The sequence below is a fragment of the Eleutherodactylus coqui genome, chromosome 9 (assembly GCF_035609145.1).
Source record: "Eleutherodactylus coqui strain aEleCoq1 chromosome 9, aEleCoq1.hap1, whole genome shotgun sequence".
NCBI classification, from domain to species: domain Eukaryota; kingdom Metazoa; phylum Chordata; class Amphibia; order Anura; family Eleutherodactylidae; genus Eleutherodactylus; species Eleutherodactylus coqui.
Window position 1 is genome coordinate 138214719 of NC_089845.1, and position 18949 is coordinate 138233667.

The 18949-nt window shown below is 44.3% G+C and overlaps 1 protein-coding gene and 1 pseudogene across 1 annotated transcript; one reads left to right on the plus strand and one right to left on the minus strand.

Moving 5' to 3' along the window:
- Nucleotides 1-607: 607 nt before the first annotated feature.
- LOC136578704 (perilipin-2-like) lies at nucleotides 608-3567 on the minus strand (annotated as a pseudogene).
- Nucleotides 3568-5839: 2272 nt separating this feature from the next.
- LOC136578705 (perilipin-2-like) lies at nucleotides 5840-12154 on the plus strand. Its single transcript, XM_066578887.1, has 7 exons — nucleotides 5840-5878; nucleotides 6791-6986; nucleotides 7907-7989; nucleotides 8123-8375; nucleotides 9934-10118; nucleotides 11463-11597; nucleotides 11675-12154. The coding sequence occupies exons 1-7, from the start codon at nucleotides 5840-5842 to the stop codon at nucleotides 12050-12052; spliced, it is 1269 nt and encodes a 422-aa protein (XP_066434984.1). The 3' UTR covers nucleotides 12053-12154.
- The last annotated feature ends 6795 nt before the right edge of the window (nucleotides 12155-18949 follow it).

The window sequence follows — 18949 nt, forward strand, 5'->3', positions numbered from 1 at the left end:
CATACAGACATAGTAGGGCCACAAGGGGTATGTTTCTGAACATGGGAGGAAAATAATCTATTTTGGGGTGTAAATCATTTTCATGCAAAAAAAAAAAAAGCCTTTATAATGATGTATTTGCAAAAATATAAAACTGGGGTTAAAATACTCGTGACACCCTCTCAGTGAAGACATTAAGGGGTGTAGTTTTTAAAATGGGGTCATCATTGTGACAAGTTTTCGCAGTCTTGGCTTGGTGCAGGAAAACAGTGTTTCTCAATATGTTGACAAAGTTAAATTTCTATGTCTCCTAAATGGTTAAAAAAATAAGTTTCAAATATGCATCCAAAATAAAGTAAACAGATGTAATATATATATATATATATATATATATATATATATATATCTCTTATCAAAAAGGTGTGCAGTATTTTTGCACTATTTTGACATTTGCAATTGAAAACGTGAAAAAAAAATACGAGGGAAAAACTTTGAAAATAAATATGCCTAAAATGCTCAGATTAGTTGTATGTACACGGGTCAGACTAGTTGGTGCAGACATTTTATTAATGCAAAAGTGCACATGAATAGAGCGGTTACATGTCAGCGATGCAGGTTGTATCTGGGTAGAATATATGGCAGGGGGGGAAAAAAAAAAAAAAACAAAGACCCAAGAGTAAGACAAAGACCAGTGTTACAGCCCCCTGCTGTCATGTGTCCTGCTGCTGCTGTTACCGGCCCTCAGATGAAGGTGGAGAACAAGGAGTTGGAAGTGGAATGGTGATGGGCGATTGGGATTTGTCCATTTAAGCACGTTTCTTCACCTGAAGCCTTTTAATGGTCCTGGTTGGTAGAGTCTTCCCAATCAGATTCTTGCTCCTCTTCTCGGCTACCAGACAGTTGGAGGTTGAAGCCCCCTACCAGCCAGTTTAGGGAAGAGTTGTTCACCAAGAGATCCAGCACATCCTCCAGAGACCACTTCATGTTTATGAGCTACTCCTTAGTGCTGGTTAAGAGGCCAGCAGACATTTCTCTGAAGGAAGAGGCAGCATGGAAGGTCTGATAGACATCTGCAGCCATGGTGCACACACATTGAGATTCCTTCTGAAGAGTTTGTGGCAGACCTTGGACACTGGTGACCAGAGACAGACATGTGCTAGAGGAAAATAGACATGTGAAATTCCCAGGGTCCAGATGAGGCCAGCATACACTATAGGGGGATTAGCATTACCTCTGTGCTTTCATGGTCCCCACTAGCATCTTGTCCTATGCCTTTACTCCACTCCAGCCACTTATTGCACATCTTCTCCTGTGCAGTTTGGATTTTGCCTGGCATCATCCAAGTTTTTTAATGCATATTCAACCTTGAGGGAATAAGGTAATGTTATAATCACCATGTGTTCATATGAGAGATTGTGGAAGACAGCTGACATTATACAGATCATTTCAGTTACACCAATATGTATTTATCCCTTCACAATACGAGATATAGAAGCAGCTACAAACCTTCTCCAGGACTGACTCCTTTAAGTAAGAACATCCGTTACATTTTCTATAGGAGATATAGAAATATGGTGCCCTTAACATGCCATCTATGGAGGGACATCTATGGAGGGAAATGCTGCAGCATTTCTACAGAGCAAATTGATGCTGCTACCGTACATGAAAAGAGCATCTAATGCTAGATAGTCAAGCAAGAAAACCTCTGAACAACTGAGTCTATACAAGTGTGGAACTTTTTATGGTTAGGACTAGTCATTTTGTTTCAAGTGCAAGATATACAAATTCTTAACTGAAATCTAGACTGTATTACAGATGAATATACACACTTTTGCAGGAGTTTTGCTGACAAGGTTTCACTAGTTTTCAGACATCAAACAGATTCTTCGAGTAGATTTACTTACCAAGTCAACTGTGATCTGGAGCTGAGCAATGGCTTCCTGGCTTCTGCATTCATCATCCTTGTTCCGGGTCACAGCTTGTTGATAAGCACGTCTGCGGGCCTTGGTAGAGAGGGATCCCAGGCGGACATAGTAGCTGGCCTCATCTTGGGTCAACTCAATGTCTGCTTGTTTAGTTGCTTCCTCAGCTAAAATTAGGAGACATTACAGTTATGTCTATATAGATTCTTCAAGGGCTCCATCACTATACAGGTTTAGTTTTTCAATATAAGCATTTGTTAATAGTGGTGACAGTGAGGATGAGACCCTCCATCCATCGATCACCTACTTTGAGGCTCCATGTGCTGTAGGAGGGGCTTGGCGCTGCTCATAGCCAAAGAAGTGATGCTTCTCACACTTGTCTCTGCAATGTCACATACAAGTTTCAGATAGGTATGGTTGTCTTTTGTGGTCTCATAGGCAGAAGACACCAGATCATAAGTGGAGGTCACCAATGGGAGGTTCACCAACCTTACCAGCACATTCTAAGGGGGAACAAGACACACTGAAGTACAAGGAAGGGTTAAATGGAGTTTTCCAGAGAAATACTATTGATGAGGCATCATCAGGAGGAGTCATCACCAGTGGATCTGCCAGGGTCCATCACTCCGGACCCCTACCGATCAGCTGAGCAGGCGCAAGCTATCAGCACCCCAATAACAGAGGATGGAGGAAACCTCCGCCAATCTCCATTTAGGGGCCGGCACGGCTCGAATTCACTTATCCCATTGCTTACAGCATGCGCCTGTTCAGCTGATCAGTTGGGATCCCGAACAACCGACCCTGGCTTATCAATTAGTGATGTTCAATCCTGATGATAGGTCATCAAAACCGAGCCGATATACGTTCGTGAGAATGCAGCCTAAAAGCGTAGACCAGTCTAAATAACTACTTCCTTATATTTGATTAGATTTTATACAGTGGAATCTCCCAAGGTATAACCATCAAGATGAACATTCTGAGAAACCTGAAGATAAGCCAGAGTGTGTATGGCAGAGCTGACCACAAGGCCTGCAACAATCAGTATATGCCCAATATACCCATTTAATCCCTTCAAGACCAGACTTGCAACAAAACCAGTTGATGTATGGGAAAAAAAAAAGTTCTAAAGATTTCAAGTGGGTAGGAGGAGAAAAAAAAACAAAAAAAAAAAACCACGCACGTACGGCTTCCATTGCAGCCAATGGAAGCCATCTGTCCCGCGATATTCCACACTAGGCACTGCGGAGTATTGCAGGAATCTGCATTACTGCCCAGTGCGTCATGCTCTGCACTACAAGTGCACACTGACTCACCAGGTGAGACACTCACAGCAGATCCAGACAGGTGAGTATAAAGTCTCTGTGAGGCACCGGGTCTGATTCCACTGCAAGACCCGACCATGGGGATGAGGCCTAAGGTGCTTTCACAGAAACTGGAGTTACTCCTCAAGATGTACCACAAACAGCAGCAAATTCTGCAGATTACCTGTCAGCAGTATCAAAACCTAGTTAGACCTGCAGACTTTAGCATCCAATTCTGCAGATTTGAGTGCATCCTGCAGGATAATTCCATCCAGTGTGAAAGCACCTTCCAGAGAACAATAGAACGCTACCCCAGGAGTTTAAGGCTTTGCTTACAAAGTACTTACCTGTTGCTGCGGCTCCATTTCAGCCTTATTACTAGCATTAAGCAAGACAGTGTCAGACAGAAGACCTGATAACCTTCTGCAAGAAGCAGCCACCCAACAAGCAGCAAAAACCCTACAAACCACAGCCACCACAGCCACCACAGCCACCACAGCCACCACAGCCACCACAGCCACCACAGCCACCACAGCCACCACAGCTACCACAGCTACCACAGCTACCACAGCTACCACAGCTACCCTCAATCCCATATCTCCCCAGCCAAAAGCTTTTGCAGAAGGCAGGAATAACACCTCTTTGAGAGTTTAGGGACTTATAGGAGGCTAACCACACCCACTGGGTAATGGTCTTGTCAGGTGTGATGTCACTAGTGGGGCGGGGCCTCCCATTATTGTAGGACTCAACACATAACCGGAAGAATTTAAGGCTGAATTCAAACGACCATATATCGGCTCGGTTTTCATGCCCAGCTGATATACGGTATCCTCATCTGCAGGGGGCGGAGGATGGAAGAGCCAGGAGCAGGAACTGAGCTCCCGCCCCCTCTCTGCCTCCTCTCCGCCCCTCTGCACTATTTGCAATAAGGAGAGGCGGGATAGGGGTGGGGCTAATTCGCTGAGCGTAGCTCCGCCCCATCCCACCTCCTTTCATTGCAAATAGTGCAGAGGGGCGGAGAGGGGGTGGAGAGGAGGCAGAGAGGGGGCGAGAGCTCAGTTCCTGCTCCTGGCTCTTCCATCCTCCTCCCTGCAGATGAGGACACCGTATATCGGCTCGGCGTGAAAACTGAGCCAATATACGGTCGTCTGAATCCACCCTACGGCTAAGGGTACAAGAAATCCAACCTCGATGCAGTCGCAGCATTGCGGCAACCTATAACTGTCAAGTTCGAGAAAACTGCCTTACAAGATATGACGGATATGTCTGGAATGTGCAGTTACTTTGTACCCCACCAGTTACTGAATGGAGATGAGAAATATTGCAACTTAAAAAATGTGCATGTCATAAATGTCTCTAAATCCCGTAAGTCATGCCCACTTTTAAAGAGTAGCTGCAGCTTTCAGAAACATTTGATATGCCGTAGAGATATGTCGAAAGTTTTTTTCAGTGGGGTTTCAGCTGCTGAGACCCCTGCTGATCGCTAGAATGAGGGGGCTGCAGAGCTCCCCCATAGATAAATAGTTTTGATGTGTCAAGAGTTTCTGAAAAGTGTAGCTGCTCTTTAAAAACTGAAGTGCATGGCATAAATGGGGGGATTTATCAAATGAAAGCTGATTCACACATTTGGCGCAGCCTCACTGCAGAAGCTGGGCGTTATACAAAGTGTCTCCACATCTCTAGATGTATTTAACGATTGTGACATTTGATAAATTTGGTGCATTTTAAGCTGTAAAAGAGTAAAAAAGGCAGCCTTAGGGTGCATTCAGACGACCGTATATCGGCTGGGTATTGACGCCAGCCGATATACGGCGTGTCTCTCTGCAGGGGGAGGAGGCTGGAAGAGCTGGGAGCAGTGCCTTGAGCTCCCGCCCCCTCTCTGCCTCCTCTCCATCCCTCTCAGCCCCTCTGCACTATTTGCAATGAGAGGAGGCGGGACTAAGTTCTGGAAATTAGCTCCACCCTCATCCCGCCTCTCCTCATTGAAATAAGTGAAGGGGTAGAGAGGGGGTGGAGAGAAGGCAGAGAGTGGGCGGGAGCTCAGTGCACTGCTCCTGGCTCTTCCAGCCTCTTCCCTCTGCAGAGAGAGTAGCCGTATATCGTCCGGCGTGAATAAGAGGCCGATATACAGTCGTCTGAATAAGCCCTTAAACATCCTGTGATGATAAATTCCCCTTATGGATGTTTCGCACAGAACAGAACAGCGTTGTGGAATTTGTCCTCCTGATGAATATTCAGCACAAAATTTGCGCTGCTAACATGCAGATTTTGGTGCTGAAAATAGCAGAATCCTGACGGCAATTCTATATCGAAATTTGCAGTGCGCTGTGCAGAATATGTAGATGTGTATTTGCTGTGTACCGGATATTTTGCGCATGTGAAAAATACCCGGGGGGCATACGCCCGTGTGCATGAACCCTTATCTTGGGAGGCTCTTAGCCTTCCAATTGACTCCACCCATCTGATGACATCACACCTACTAGTAGCATCACCTAGTGGGTGTGGTTAACTGCCTATAAGTCCATGGACTTCCCAGGAGCAGTCATGCTTTTCTTCTCCTACGTCTCTTGGTTGGTGAGCGGTGCTAGAGTGTCAGCTCTTGTGTCTGGCTGCTTCTTGTAGGTTATTACTAGTAATATGGCTGAAATGGTGGAGCAGCAGCAGCAGCAGCAGCAGGTAAGTACTGAGTGTTCTGTAATGGGGTTATTACTGTCTGTCAGGCTTCTAACTGTCATGGAAACCCATAAGTACCCTGCAATCACACTGCAGGGTGTTGGTGGGTGTCAGAAAAAGCTTCCTCCCTCTATCATTTGCTTACATGCTGTAGTTGCTATTGTGGCATGTAAGGGGTTAAACTGCCAGGATGTGAGGCTTCTCTGCTCTTGGCAGTTAAGGTGCCTTCACACTTGCCATATTGCTGCCTTTTTCTATAATGCAAATCTCAACAAAACTTTATAGTGTTAAAAAAGCATTGTACAAAAATAGCGTTCGTTCGTTCTTAGCGTGTGTAGGTTTTCCTATTTATTTGGCCCTCATGTGGAAGAGCCCCAACAGATATGGATTTTTATGGTGTCCATGGTGCAGGAAAAGATGTGCTAACTTTAAAGACTTTCTTGTAATACCGGTAGTGGCTCATAGAATAAAGTCTTTAGTCTCACTACAGAAGGTGTAACTCTAAGCCATAAAAGCCTTGTATAACCATCAGTGCTAGAGAAGGTAGACAGCTCTTATGACTCTTATTTATGACTCCATCCAAAGGAATGGAGTTCATATTTGTGCATCTCAATGCACAAACCTATACGAGACTTGTGCTCGTTTAAGCCCCGTGGCCTTAGACAGTGTAATACACCAGTGTTGAACAAGCCAAACCAGTAGAACTGTTTCACATCACACTTGGCTTTGAGTTGAGTTTTGCTAACCTGAAAGGAGCAGTGTTCTACTGATCTGTAGTGGCCAACACATACCTGGGGTGTGTATAAATACTTACAACAATCTTCTGTATATACGGATGTTCTGTGCTATATACAAGTCGTCTGGTTGACGCTCTTAACCCCTCCCTGTACTTCAGTGTGTCTTGTTCCCCCTTAGAATGTGCTGGTAAGGTTGGTGAACCTCCCATTGGTGAGCTCCACTTATGATCTGGTGTCTTCTGCCTATGTGACCACCAAAGACAACCATCCCTACCTGAAATCTGTATGTGACGTCGCAGAGACAAGTGTGAGAAGCATCACTTCTGTGGCTATGAGCAGCGCCGAGCCCCTCCTACAGCGACTGGAGCCTCAAAGTAGGTGATCGATGGAAGGAGGGTCTTGCACTCAACAAGCTTTTACTTTCACTGATGGTCTAATCATGCAAAATCTGTTATCTTCAGCGATAGAAGTATTTCGTAACTCTAAGAGTGCCCACAGATGGAATCGTTACGCGTTTCCTGCTGCGGAAAACACGTGAAAATTCTGCAGCTATTAGTTTCTATTGAAGCTAATGGCTTTCTGCCTGCCAATGAGTATTTCTGTGACTGAGGAAAAAACACAGCTTTTTTTTCTTCTCCACAGGTTTATGCCTCGGGAGGTCTCCATTATAGAGACTGGAAATCCACGATCACTTTGTTTTTAATCGCAGTGTAAATCTGAGGGTGTATTCCTGCTTCGCTTGTGGGCATGAGCCCTTATACAGATTTATATGAGACTTTACGTTGGGGGGGGGGGGAGAGATATTTACCATTTCTGGTTGTCTATAAATGGAAAGGAATGGCAAGGCACATGTTCTACAGGAAGCTTAAAGAATGGCTGCAACACTGCACCGTCTGCCATGATATTGGCTTTGCTCTAAGGACTATTCAAACAGGTGGCTCTTCTGTCCGTGTACTACATAAACACATTATAGCCTATAAGGCTCCTCACATGGAGGATCTATGTTGGGGAGGAAAACATTGTTGAATGTCCTACTCTGGTCTAGATCACAGATTAGTAGGACTTGCAATATTCCCTGTCTCCACATAGAGACTGGGTGCTGCTAACTGGGGGTTGTCTGAGATTCACACATGTCTATCTGAATGTGGCCTTAGATGAGCAGTCTGTTCCCTCCAAGCTTAGAAGTAGCTTAATGTCCTTCAGACAGTCTGGTATTCCTGGTGCTCTGTGACTTGCTATGTACTAATGATGATGAGTAGTATCACAATGAAGGATAATGTTTCTCCCTCTTCAGTCGCTCTGGCTAACAACATGGCCTGTGCTGGCCTGGATAAGATGGAAGAGAAGCTGCCTATTCTCCATCAGCCTTCTGGAAAGGTGAGCTATTAAATCCCGGGGACCTTATAAATGTCCCATAAACTATCCTCCTCTGTAATAGTGGTGCAGTGTGAACAATAGCGGGGTGGGTTGCTGGGTTGGAGCTCATGGGTATAAATGTCTCTTCTGGCAGGTGGTGGCTAATGCCTCAGAAGCAGTTGTTGGGGCCAAGGATGCCGTCGTTCAGAGGATCACAGGAGTAGTGGATAAAACAAAGGGAGCTGTTCAGGATGGTGTGGAGAGGACTAAGGCTGTAGTAAATGGCAGCATTAGCAGAGTCCTGGGAAGTGGTGTAGTGGAGATGATGAGCGATCGTGTGGACGCTGCACTATCCAAGTCTGAATCTCTTCTGGAACAATACCTGCCGCCGACAGATGAAGAGTTGGGTAAGAGAATCCAGCTCAGTATAAAGACCTGGCGCTCTGTTGCATGTGACGTGCTCTTTGAAGCACGCTGAGAAATGCTGCTGATTGTAATGCAAGGTAAAAAATGCATGATATTGTGGTTTTGCTCTCCCCTCCCCTCATAGGGGTGACGTTTTATTCCCTGTGAAGTTCTATATCCTCTCAGCCTTTGTCCCAGTCGTCCAATCACAAGACAGAGATTTGAATGTCCTGCTTTTCTTACCTGCAGGGACTTGAATCTCTGCTACACCTGAACCCTCTTACTTCTCTGGTCCTGGTCATTCAACTTCAAACAGGTTCTCAAGTTTCCTCTTGACTTTTGGGACCCTAAAACCCCTAGGTCTCCAATTGTTTGTATATTCTAACCAGTTGAACTGATTAAGGGGTTTGGCCCAGAAAAGCATCTTTCCATGCTGGCCACGCACTTTTATTTTTTAAAAAGTACTGCAACGTTTACAATATTGATTTCACACTTGGAGCTTATTCAGACGACCATACTTTGGCTGGGTATTAACATCGGCCGATATACGGCGTCCCTTTCTGCAGGGGGAAGAGGATGGAAGAACCTGGAGCAGTTCACTGAGCTCCCATCCCCTCTCTGCCCCTCAGCACTACTTGCAATGGGAGAAGGCTGGACAGGTGTGGAGCTAAGTCTCCAAACTTAGCTCCACCCTGCCTTCTCTCATTGCAAAAAGTGCATAGGGGTGGAGAGGGGACGGGCTCCGTGCACTGCTCTTGCCTCTTCAAGCCTCCTCCCCCTGCAGAGAGGGATGCCATATATCAGCCGGCGTGAATACCTGGCCGACATGCAGTCGTCTGAATAAGCCCTTAGGGTGTTGCACCATTACCACCAGTTTTACTTATTTTTGGTCTTGTCCTCCTGTTCGCTCGCACCTATTCAGGTGGTGCGTCATCTGCTAGGCAGCCCCTTTACTTCTGTACCATCTGAATCCTCAGTCTTGCGTTTTTTTTTGTTTTTTTTACCTGTCACAAATATCTAGGTTTGGTCCACCTTTTTTCTTTACCCACATTCCTAAGAGCCCCTAGTCTCTTTGGTTCTTCCTCCCTCTGCAACTTTTTCCACTATTCTTCCCATGGACCTCTTTAGGCAATATGACCCAAAAGACACCCCAACTTCCTGTTCAATTATCTTTCCGCCTCCTGTTATGAGGTTAGCCTTTAGTTATGGAAGAGAGGAGGTGAGATTTATTAGGGTTCCCCACAAGCATTGGTAAATGGCTTGCACTTTTCTCAAAATTCTGTGTACTACAGTGGCCAATATTACAAAGTGTCACGACCTTAAGAATCTCTCCCTCTGGCTCCATTGAAGTAAGCTTTTATAAGGCACTTTTTAGCTTTTGGTTTTGAAGCCCAAGCTAATATAATCACAGCAGTGACTTTACATCCTTTCCACTACCAGCTCAACACTTTATTACCTGCAGCATGAAGGCTTGTACTGTGGAAACGCTACATGATCTATATAGTGATGGAGCCCTTGAAGAGCCTATCTAGATATAACTGTAATGTCTCCTTATTTCAGCTAAGGAAGCTTCAAAACTAGAAGGCTTTGAGTTGTCCCAAGATAAGGCCAGCTACTATGTCCGCCTAGGATCCCTCTCTACCAAGGCCAGCAGCCGCACTTATCAACAAGCTGTGACCAGGATCAAGGATGCCACATGCAGAGGCCAGGAAGCCATTGCTCAGCTGCAGATCACAGTTGACCTGGTGAGTAAATCTCTTTGAGGGATCTGTTATGGGTTTTAGTAAATGCTTTTGGCAGCAGTTTTAATCTGCTGATAGACCTCTTGTAGTGGCATGTAGAATCTATCCTGTAATATAAAGGTTCTTGTATTGTAATGAAAATTAGTAGTCCAAAATATATACAAGGAGGTCCACTTTTGCCTCAACCTATTTTTTTATTGTTTTGTAGAGGCATCTGTTAAATCTGTGAGCAACAATGCAGTGGTCTTAAGACATGCATAGAGAGCATGTTTAGAGGAACATATAGTGGGTGTAATGTGTTCTTGCTTACTGTCGTCCACTTTCTTTTTTTTTTTTTTTCTCTTGGCACTAAGTTTATGCATTAAAAGTGGTTGACACCCCTCCCCTATCTTTCAAATGCGAGCCCCAAAAACTGCTATAGAGGGAGGGGATATAGAGGTGTATTGAGTCTTGTACCAATTAAGTTAGAAAGTGTTTTTATTACATATTGTATTACCAACAAGTGGCCTAATGTCTTTATTGTGAGACAGTTGGTAGTGCTCTACGAAGGGTGGTCACATGGGATGTGGGGGCATTCTCTCTGGCTGCTATAAATGGAAACTGTGCTATTTTTGGGGAGTTCCATGGTACCAAGTGTTGTGTAGAAGCTTACACAAGTTCAACTGTTCCGATGCCTCAGTAGGCCCTCGAAGCCTGAACATAGTCGACCTCCAGTCACTCTTGTATCCTGGACTGACTCAGCTTGCAGCCATGTTTGGTGTTCTGCATACCTCATAGTGTATCTGCCATTCCCCACCCTGTTGGCTGCATCTGAGGGAGAAGTCAATGACATCAGCTTACTCCAGGCAAATCCTGGTGGGTTTGAAGTGGACCCATTATAAGGGAGATTTGATTAACTGCTTCACCTGCTTATATCTCCATTATGTAAACAAGTTGGGCAAAGAGGCAATTATTGCTATATTACCAACCCCAGTTAGCCAACTTTGACTCTGAGACTTATTCTGATTACCAGTGGTTCCCAAGATTAATCTTTCAGATTACTAAACTGTTCTGGAGTTGTTCTGCTTAAATAAAATTGAGCTTTGTGTATAATCCAGGGAGCTATGACACTGGGACAAGTAAGTATAACTTTTGCATCCCCCAGACTTAGCGGGGTCACCTACTTTCAGATCACAAGCTTAGTTTATAGGGCTCTGAAGGATAACTGTCTACTTCTAAAACTCTCATATTGTGAGAAATACATACGGGTGTAACTGATACACATTTATGAATTCGTATAATGACTGCATCTTCCACAGTCTCTGCACTGACCACATGGTGAATATAACATTACCATATTCTCTCAAGGTTGAATACACAAGAAGGCACATGGATGGTGCCAGTCAGAAAATCCATATTGCACAGGAGAAGATCTACAATAAGTGGCTGGAGTGGAGTAAAGGCACAGGACAAGATGCTAGTGGAGACCCTGAAGGCACTGAGGTAATGCCAACATACACTATAGGGGGATTGGCATCATCTGGACCCTGGGAATCTCACATGTCTATTTCTCCCTCTAGCACATGGAATCCCGCACTCTGGCTATTGCCCGCAATCTCAGTCACCAGCTACAAACCACATGCCTGTCTCTGGTCACCAGTGTCCAAGGTCTGCCACAAACCCTTCAGAAGAAAGCTCAAGATGTGAGTGCCATGGCTGCAGATGTCTATCAGACCTTCCATGCTGCCTCTTCCTTCAGAGAAATGTCTGCTGGCCTTTTAACCACCACTAAGGAGCAGCTCACAAACATGAAGGGGTCTCTGGAGGATGTGCTGGATCTCTTGGTGAACAACTCTCCCGTAAACTGGCTGATAGCAGGCTTTAACCCCCAACTGGCTGGTAGTCAAGAAGAGGAGCAAGGATCTTATGGGGAAGAGTCTACCAACCAGGAGCATTAAAAGCTTCAGGTGAAGAAACGCTGTAATTAAATGGACAAACTCCAACTCCTTGTTCTCTCCTTCATCCGAGGGCTGGTAATGGCAGCACCAGGACACATGACAGTGGAGGAGATCTGTCTGTAATTATTGTCTCTTTACAAAAAATATAACCTTCATTGATGTATAACCACTATGTAAACCTACTGTTGTGCACTTTTGTATTAAAATGTCTGCATGAACTCTTCAGTCTTGCTGATTTGTGTACATACAGCGGTTCAAAAAAAATGTCAGATACTAACTTTGTGCTTAATGTGGTTCATTAAGAGAAACAGTATATAAAATAATCGGCCTGGTCAGGGCCCAACTTGGTTTTATAGAGGGTGTTGGTGAACTCCACCCCGTGGGAAACTCCTGAGACAGCTGTGGTCTGTGTGATTGCTACAATATAGCTTTCACTTGATTTGAAAAGATATATATATTTTTTTCTTCCCTTCTCGTATTTCCTATAGAGGACAGGAACCTGTTTTGTGAAGGAAATGAATAGTCCAGCCATGGGGACCAGATTTTTAGAAATTTTTCGTGTTTGTCAGATAAGATGGAGGTTAGTTTTTCATTTGTTAGGTTCTAGTCTACGTTTAACTTCGGTGAAGTCTAGTGAGGTTTTACGCCACGAATGTGCGATTTACTTGCTTTGTAGCTAGGAAGGATATTAGTTTTCTGGAGTCAGAAGGAATGTTTATGCATTTATTTAGGAGAGCCTCCCAAGGGTCTTTATGGATGTTGTGGTTTCTAACTGAGTATATTAGAGAGTAGACTCTAATCCAAAGCCTTTTCACCCTAGGACAGGTCCACCAGACGTGAAGCATGTCTCCTGAGGCTGAACATCCGCGAAAGCAGTTGGGAGATCGTCCGGGGATTGCATGGGCAATGCAATCTGGGGTTAGATACCAGCAGCGCAGGACTTTAAAGGATGTTTCCATCATTAGTATATTTCTGGCACTGCTGTTGGTGGCATCCCATATCTGGGCCCATTCTTCCTCAGAGGGTTTTTCCGAGATCCTTCCCAGCGAGTTACGTATGGGAGTTGTGTTCGGAAGGAGTGTACTAGGTCTGAGTAGATCGTTGATATGAGACCTTTCGCGTGTGGGTTTTTATAGCAGTGTCTTTCAAATGGTGTTAGAGTTAGTGGGGAGCTTACATTTTTGAGGAGAGTGGAAATAAAGTGCTTTATTTGCAAGTATCAGAAGATTTCTGATGGTATTTTGTGTCTTTCTTGTAATGAGGAAAGAAATTGGTCCATTTGCTGTGTATAGTTGGTATAACTTGGTGAGACCTGACTTTGTCCAGTTTGCAAATGATTGTGGCGACTCCCTGCCTGGTAGAAACATAGGGTTGCGTATTAATGGCGCAAGGGGTAAATGAGGAGATATCAATTTTCCTGAGTATCTTATGGAGTCCCAATGTGAAGAATGATTATCGGGTTATTGATTGTGGGCCTATATTTGGGTGAGGTCCATAGTAGGAAGTCTATTGTGAGGGGATGTATTTCCGTGGCCTCCAGGGATACCCATAGTGGCGTGTTATGAGTAGAATGTAGAAGAGCCATTTGGGCCACCTGGGCAGACTGATAATATTTAAGGTAGTTTGGGACTCCCAGACCTCCTCTCCGTCTGTCTATATAGGGTGGATCGTGATACACTCGGGATTGTTCCGTTCCACACAAATCGGAGGGATATTAGTTGGAGAGTCTTTAGTAGGTGTCCAGGTACTCGGATCGGGAGTGCTCGACAGTAATATAGTAGTTTAGGAAGGAGTCATTTTTGATGCATTAACTCTTCCTATCCAAGAAATGTGATATAGCGACTCCAGCTTTCCAGAAGTACTCATCTTACGGAGGAGAGGGATATAGTTTTGGCCATATAGAGGTGTGTAGTCGTTTGTTAATTGGATGCCCAAGGAGCCTGTTGCCCATTGGAAGGGGAAATTCCCCTGGAGTGGGTTTAGTGTTTCGGGGGGTAATGTAAGATTGTATGCTTTTGATTTTGTTTGGTTGATGGTTAGGCCTGATATTGACCTGAATCTTGACAGCTCCCACATAAGGTTAGGTAAGGAGACATGGGGGGAGGTTATGAGCATGAACAGGTCATCTGCAAATATTGAGAGTTTGTGATGCACTGAGGCTATTTCAATTCCCTTTATGTTTGGGTTGTTTTGGATTTTGATGGCTAGTGGTTCCATGGCCATAATAAAAAGTAACGGGGATAGTGGGCAACCCTGGCGAGTCCCCCGGTAGATCTGGAATGTATCCGAGCAGAAGCCTCGGTAGCGTACGGAGGCTTTAGGATGCGTATATAGTATCCGGATCCAGGAAAGGGAACCCGTCCGGGAGTCCCCAGTGTTCAAGGGCCGAGAATAGAAAGTCCCAGCTCAGGGTATCAAAAGCTTTATTGATATCAAGGGACAGGAGCACCACTGGGATTTTTCTAGTCTTACAGAGGTGCGTGAGGAGTTATTGTTCTGATACTGTCAGGGGCTTGTCGACCTGCGACAAATCCTACCTGGTCTCCTCCTATCAATGAGGGGAGGGCTGTGTTCAGGCGTTCTGCAAGGATTTTCATAAGAAGTTTTACGTCGACATTAATTAAAGATATGGGGCGGTAGTTTTGTATGTCTAGTGGGTCTTTATCTGCTTTCGGTATCATGGATATTGTGGCCAGTAGGGCTGTTTGGCTGATGTGGTTGCCTTCTTTTATTGCATTGGAGTAATTTACTAGGTGGGGAGTTAGGATTGGGGCAAATTTCTTATAGTATGGGGCAGAGAAGCCATCTGGGCCCGGTCGTTTGCTGCTCCAAGTGTTTTGATGACGTTTGTCACTTTTTCTTGGGTGATCTCAGAGGCTAGGTACTCGAGTGTTCTCTCTAGTCTGGGGAAGGATATTTCTTGTAAGAAGTGATTTCTTCTTGTGGGATGATGTGGTATTGGGAGTAAAGCTGCTTTAGGAACTTTTGAAATGCTCTCGTTATAGTGAGTGGGTTGGCGGTTATTTTTTGGCTTGTGCGTAATTTGTAGAATGAGGTTGTGTCTGGGTGTGAGCGTAGTCTACGTGCTAGTAGTGTTGTGGGTTTGTTATTAAAAGCATAAAATCGTTGGCGAGACCAGCGTAGTTTTCTTTCTATAATTTCAGTGAGACAAAGGTCTAGTTTGGTTTTAGCGCGTAAGTGCCTGAAGGTTTTTTAGTTGGGTGTTTTTTGGCAGTTTCTTCTAATTAAGAAACTTGTTCCAGTTTTTGTTGTTGTGCTAAACGTCTTCGTTTACGTCGTGCTGCTATTTGTATCAAATGACCTCGTATGACTACTTTGTGGGCCTCCCAGAGGGAGACAGGAGAGGAGGCGGAAGGGCTATTTGTTTGGAAGTATTCTTCCATTTGTGGCCTTAGTAAGTTTATTGTTTCGGGCATTGAGATAAGGGAGTCATTAAGGATCCAGGATGTATTTGTAGGTTTATTCATTAGGGAATTACAAGTAATGGACATTGGGCTGTGATCTGACCATGGGACAAAGTATTTTTGATTATGGTATTTGGGGTATAAATGTGTCAGGAACCAAGATATGGTCTATTCTGTAAAGTGAGTGTGGGGCTGAAAAGTGTGTAGTCTTTTGTGGTTGGATTCACTTCTCTTCAAATATCCACAAGACTGTTTTGTTGAAGGAGAGATTTCAAGTTCTGAGAAATGGAGAGTGAGCTGGGAGGGTGGTGGCGTTCCTGTCCAGATTCGGGTCAACTATACAGTTTGAGTCTCCACAGAGAATAACAGTGCCTATTTTAATGTTTTCCACTATTTCAAATAGTTTTGTGAAAAATTGGATTTGCCTCGAATTTGGGGCGTAATAGGAAACTATAGTTGTTGGTACATCTTGAATAGAGCCCGTTACGATTAGGTAACAGCCTTCGGGGTCCGTGGTTGTTGAGGAATGCGAGAAAGGAACTGATCTGTTAAAGCAGATAGTTACACCTTTAGTTTTTAGTTGGCGTGTTTGCTGAATAAAATGTTGGATACTGGGGGGGTAGGTAGCGTGGTGTTTGAACTGGTGGAGAAATGGGTTTCCTGTAAGCAGATATTGGGTTTTATCTTTAATATATTAATGACTGGTTAGAGCAATTTACACTGTAAAATATTTGCAGATGGCACAAAACTATGCAAAGTAATTAACACAATGTGGTAAGAGACAGACTGCAGTTTTAAATGCATGTGGATAAGTTGGAGGTTTGAACAGAAAGTAATAGGCGTAACACTGATAAAGGTAAGGTTAGGCACATGAGCAGAGGAAATACATGTCACCATTACACACTAAATGGGAAACCATTGGGTAACACGGACATGGGGATTCCAGTTAACTCTTAAGCTTAACTAGAGCAAACCATGTCAGGCAGCTGCTGCCAGGGCAAAGGGGATCGTAGGGTGCATCAAAAGAGATCTAAGGGCACATGACTAACATTGTTCTTCCTCTCTACAAGTTACTGGTCAGACCACCTTCAAATAATGTGTACAATTTTGGGCACCAGTACTCAAGGACATATCAGAGCTTGAGTGGGTTCAAAGGCAGACCGAGTAGTACATTTGGATATACTATAATAACTAGAGAGGTGATGAAAATGGTTATTCAGTTTAGTAAAATGCTAAAAAGGACACTATAAATCTCAGAGCCCAAGAGATCTCTCACATGTCCCTTCAGAAAGATAGGTGATTCAGGGATTATTTTGATTGCCAGACTTGGACTTGTGAAGGAAACTTTTTTCCCTCCAAAGAGAAAAATTGGCTTCTACTTCATTAGCTTTGTCTTCCTCTGGATCAACATGGTGGGGGCTAATGGGCTTCACTGGATGGGCATTTTTTTTTTCAGCCAAATATATTGTGTTAATGGTACATGTTGCATGTGTTTTTTTTATTTATTTTTTTTTGGTGCATTTAAAGTTGTTAGGTGTGACCAGACTAATATCACTTGGGCCGTCTTGCATGTCAAAGACAACAGTGTGCAGAAGAGAAAATTGAACAGACCCATGAACTTTGTTAAACCTTTCACAAAGATGAAATATTTCTGCAGGACACTCAAAAGAGCAGAAAGTTTTGCACCAAAATCTGAATGTATACATATGGGCTATGAAGCAGGAATCTGCAGCTTAAGCTGCATCTTTAGGGCACATTTACATGTGGAAATTATGCAGAATTTGCACTACCAAAAATTACACAGCAATTTTTGCATACAAAATGGTCATACTCTGCACCTTATCAAGTCCACTTTACAAAAATTGCAAAATAATAAATCCTCAGGGGAAACCCCTGTTTTGTACAAGGCTAGGAAAACCTTATGGAGTCTTGCATATAATCTTTGTAGAATCCACTCTGGAATGCTGTATTGTTTAACACTGCTTCAGAGCTCTCTCTACCTCATAGGTACCATGATGCGAGCAGAGCTGTGTTCCCAGAGACACCAGGTTCTGCTTGGAGTAAGCCTCTGGAGTGGCCAGAGGCTCCTCCAGAATAGCAACACATTAATGGTCCTGTCCCATCTGCCTATATGCTTCCAGGAAACCTAGAAAGTACCTTGTATGTTGGAAAAAAACCTTTTACCCTTAAAGGGGTTGTCCCGCGGCAGCAAGTGGGTCTATACACTTCTGTATGGCCATATTAATGCACTTTGTAATGTACATTGTGCATTAATTATGAGCCATACAGAAGTTATAAAAAGTTTTTTACTTACCTGCTCCGTTGCTAGCGTCCTCGTTCCCATGGAGCCGACTAATTTTCGCCCTCCGATGGCCAAATTAGCCGCGCTTGCGCAGTCCGGGTCTTCTGCTCTCTTCAATGGAGCCGCTCGTGCAGAATGCCGGCTCCGTGTAGCTCCGCCCCGTCACGTGCCGATTCCAGCCAATCAGGAGGCTGGAATCGGCAATGGACCGCACAGAAGAGCTGCGGTCCACGGAGGAAGAGGATCCCGGCGGCCATCTTCACCGGTAAGTATAGAAGTCAAAGTGAAAAAAAAAAAAAAAACGTTTCGGCGTGGGACAACCCCTTTAAGCTTAATAGCTTAGCATCAGCAGGCTGCTTATTGGCTGTATGTAATGCCCCTACTGATTGGTCAAGGGGTGTATGTGGAGCTGAGAGCAGGAAACTACACAGTGAGCCTCTATGCTGAGGGAGAGGAGAGTGAGTGCAGGAAAGCAGGAAGTGAAGGAGGAGTTGGAGAAGAGTCTGCTGAGAAGGACGTGTAAGAGGAGGTCAGCAGAGCGAGCAGCTAGGATTCATCAGTTCCCTAGCGTGACAGCAGTGAGGAGGAGAAAAGCTGGGACCCAGTCCACTTAAACAGTGAGTTACACCCAAAACCCAGTGAAGTAAAAAGCAGGGATATTCAAAGGTCCACAAAAATCTTAATCTTAAAAATGCATCAACAACTTTACAATAATTCCAACAGTGGGAATTTCTGTGTCATCTCTAGTTTTCATAGAGAGAACATTGAAGATTGAACTGTTTGTTCAGGATTCAATTGTATTACACAGTGTTGTCTACTGCAACATTAATTGCTCTGCTCAAGACTGCCATTGTTTTATTCTGTTGATTACTTAAGAGCTTCATTAAACTGTGTGCACTTCACATTTACTACTAAAAGCTACCAGGATCTGCGTTTCCTGACACCTGACTCTTACAGTTCTGGGTGAAGTCCTGGCGTCACGTCATAAACTACTGTTCTGAGCCTCGTGTGGGGCAGAGTGTAAGCTTTCGCCTACGACCTGAAGGTTGCAAGTTCGATCCCTGGTGATTCAGGTAGCCGGCTCAAGGTTGCACTGTGCCTTCCATCCTTTCGAGGTCAGAAAAATGAGAACCCAGCTTGGTGAGGGGGTAATAAATAATTACCTGAACG

What these genes read in the sequence shown, in the direction of transcription:
- LOC136578705 (XM_066578887.1), top strand. Translation starts at nt 5,840, where the DNA reads ATGGCTGAAATGGTGGAGCAGCAGCAGCAGCAGCAGCAG. An exon ending in AGCAGCAGCAGCAGCAGCAG is followed by an intron (nt 5,879 to 6,790) that starts GTAAGTACTGAG and finishes GTTCCCCCTTAG; the next exon opens with AATGTGCTGGTAAGGTTGGT. An exon ending in GAGACCCTGAAGGCACTGAG is followed by an intron (nt 11,598 to 11,674) that starts GTAATGCCAACA and finishes TTCTCCCTCTAG; the next exon opens with CACATGGAATCCCGCACTCT.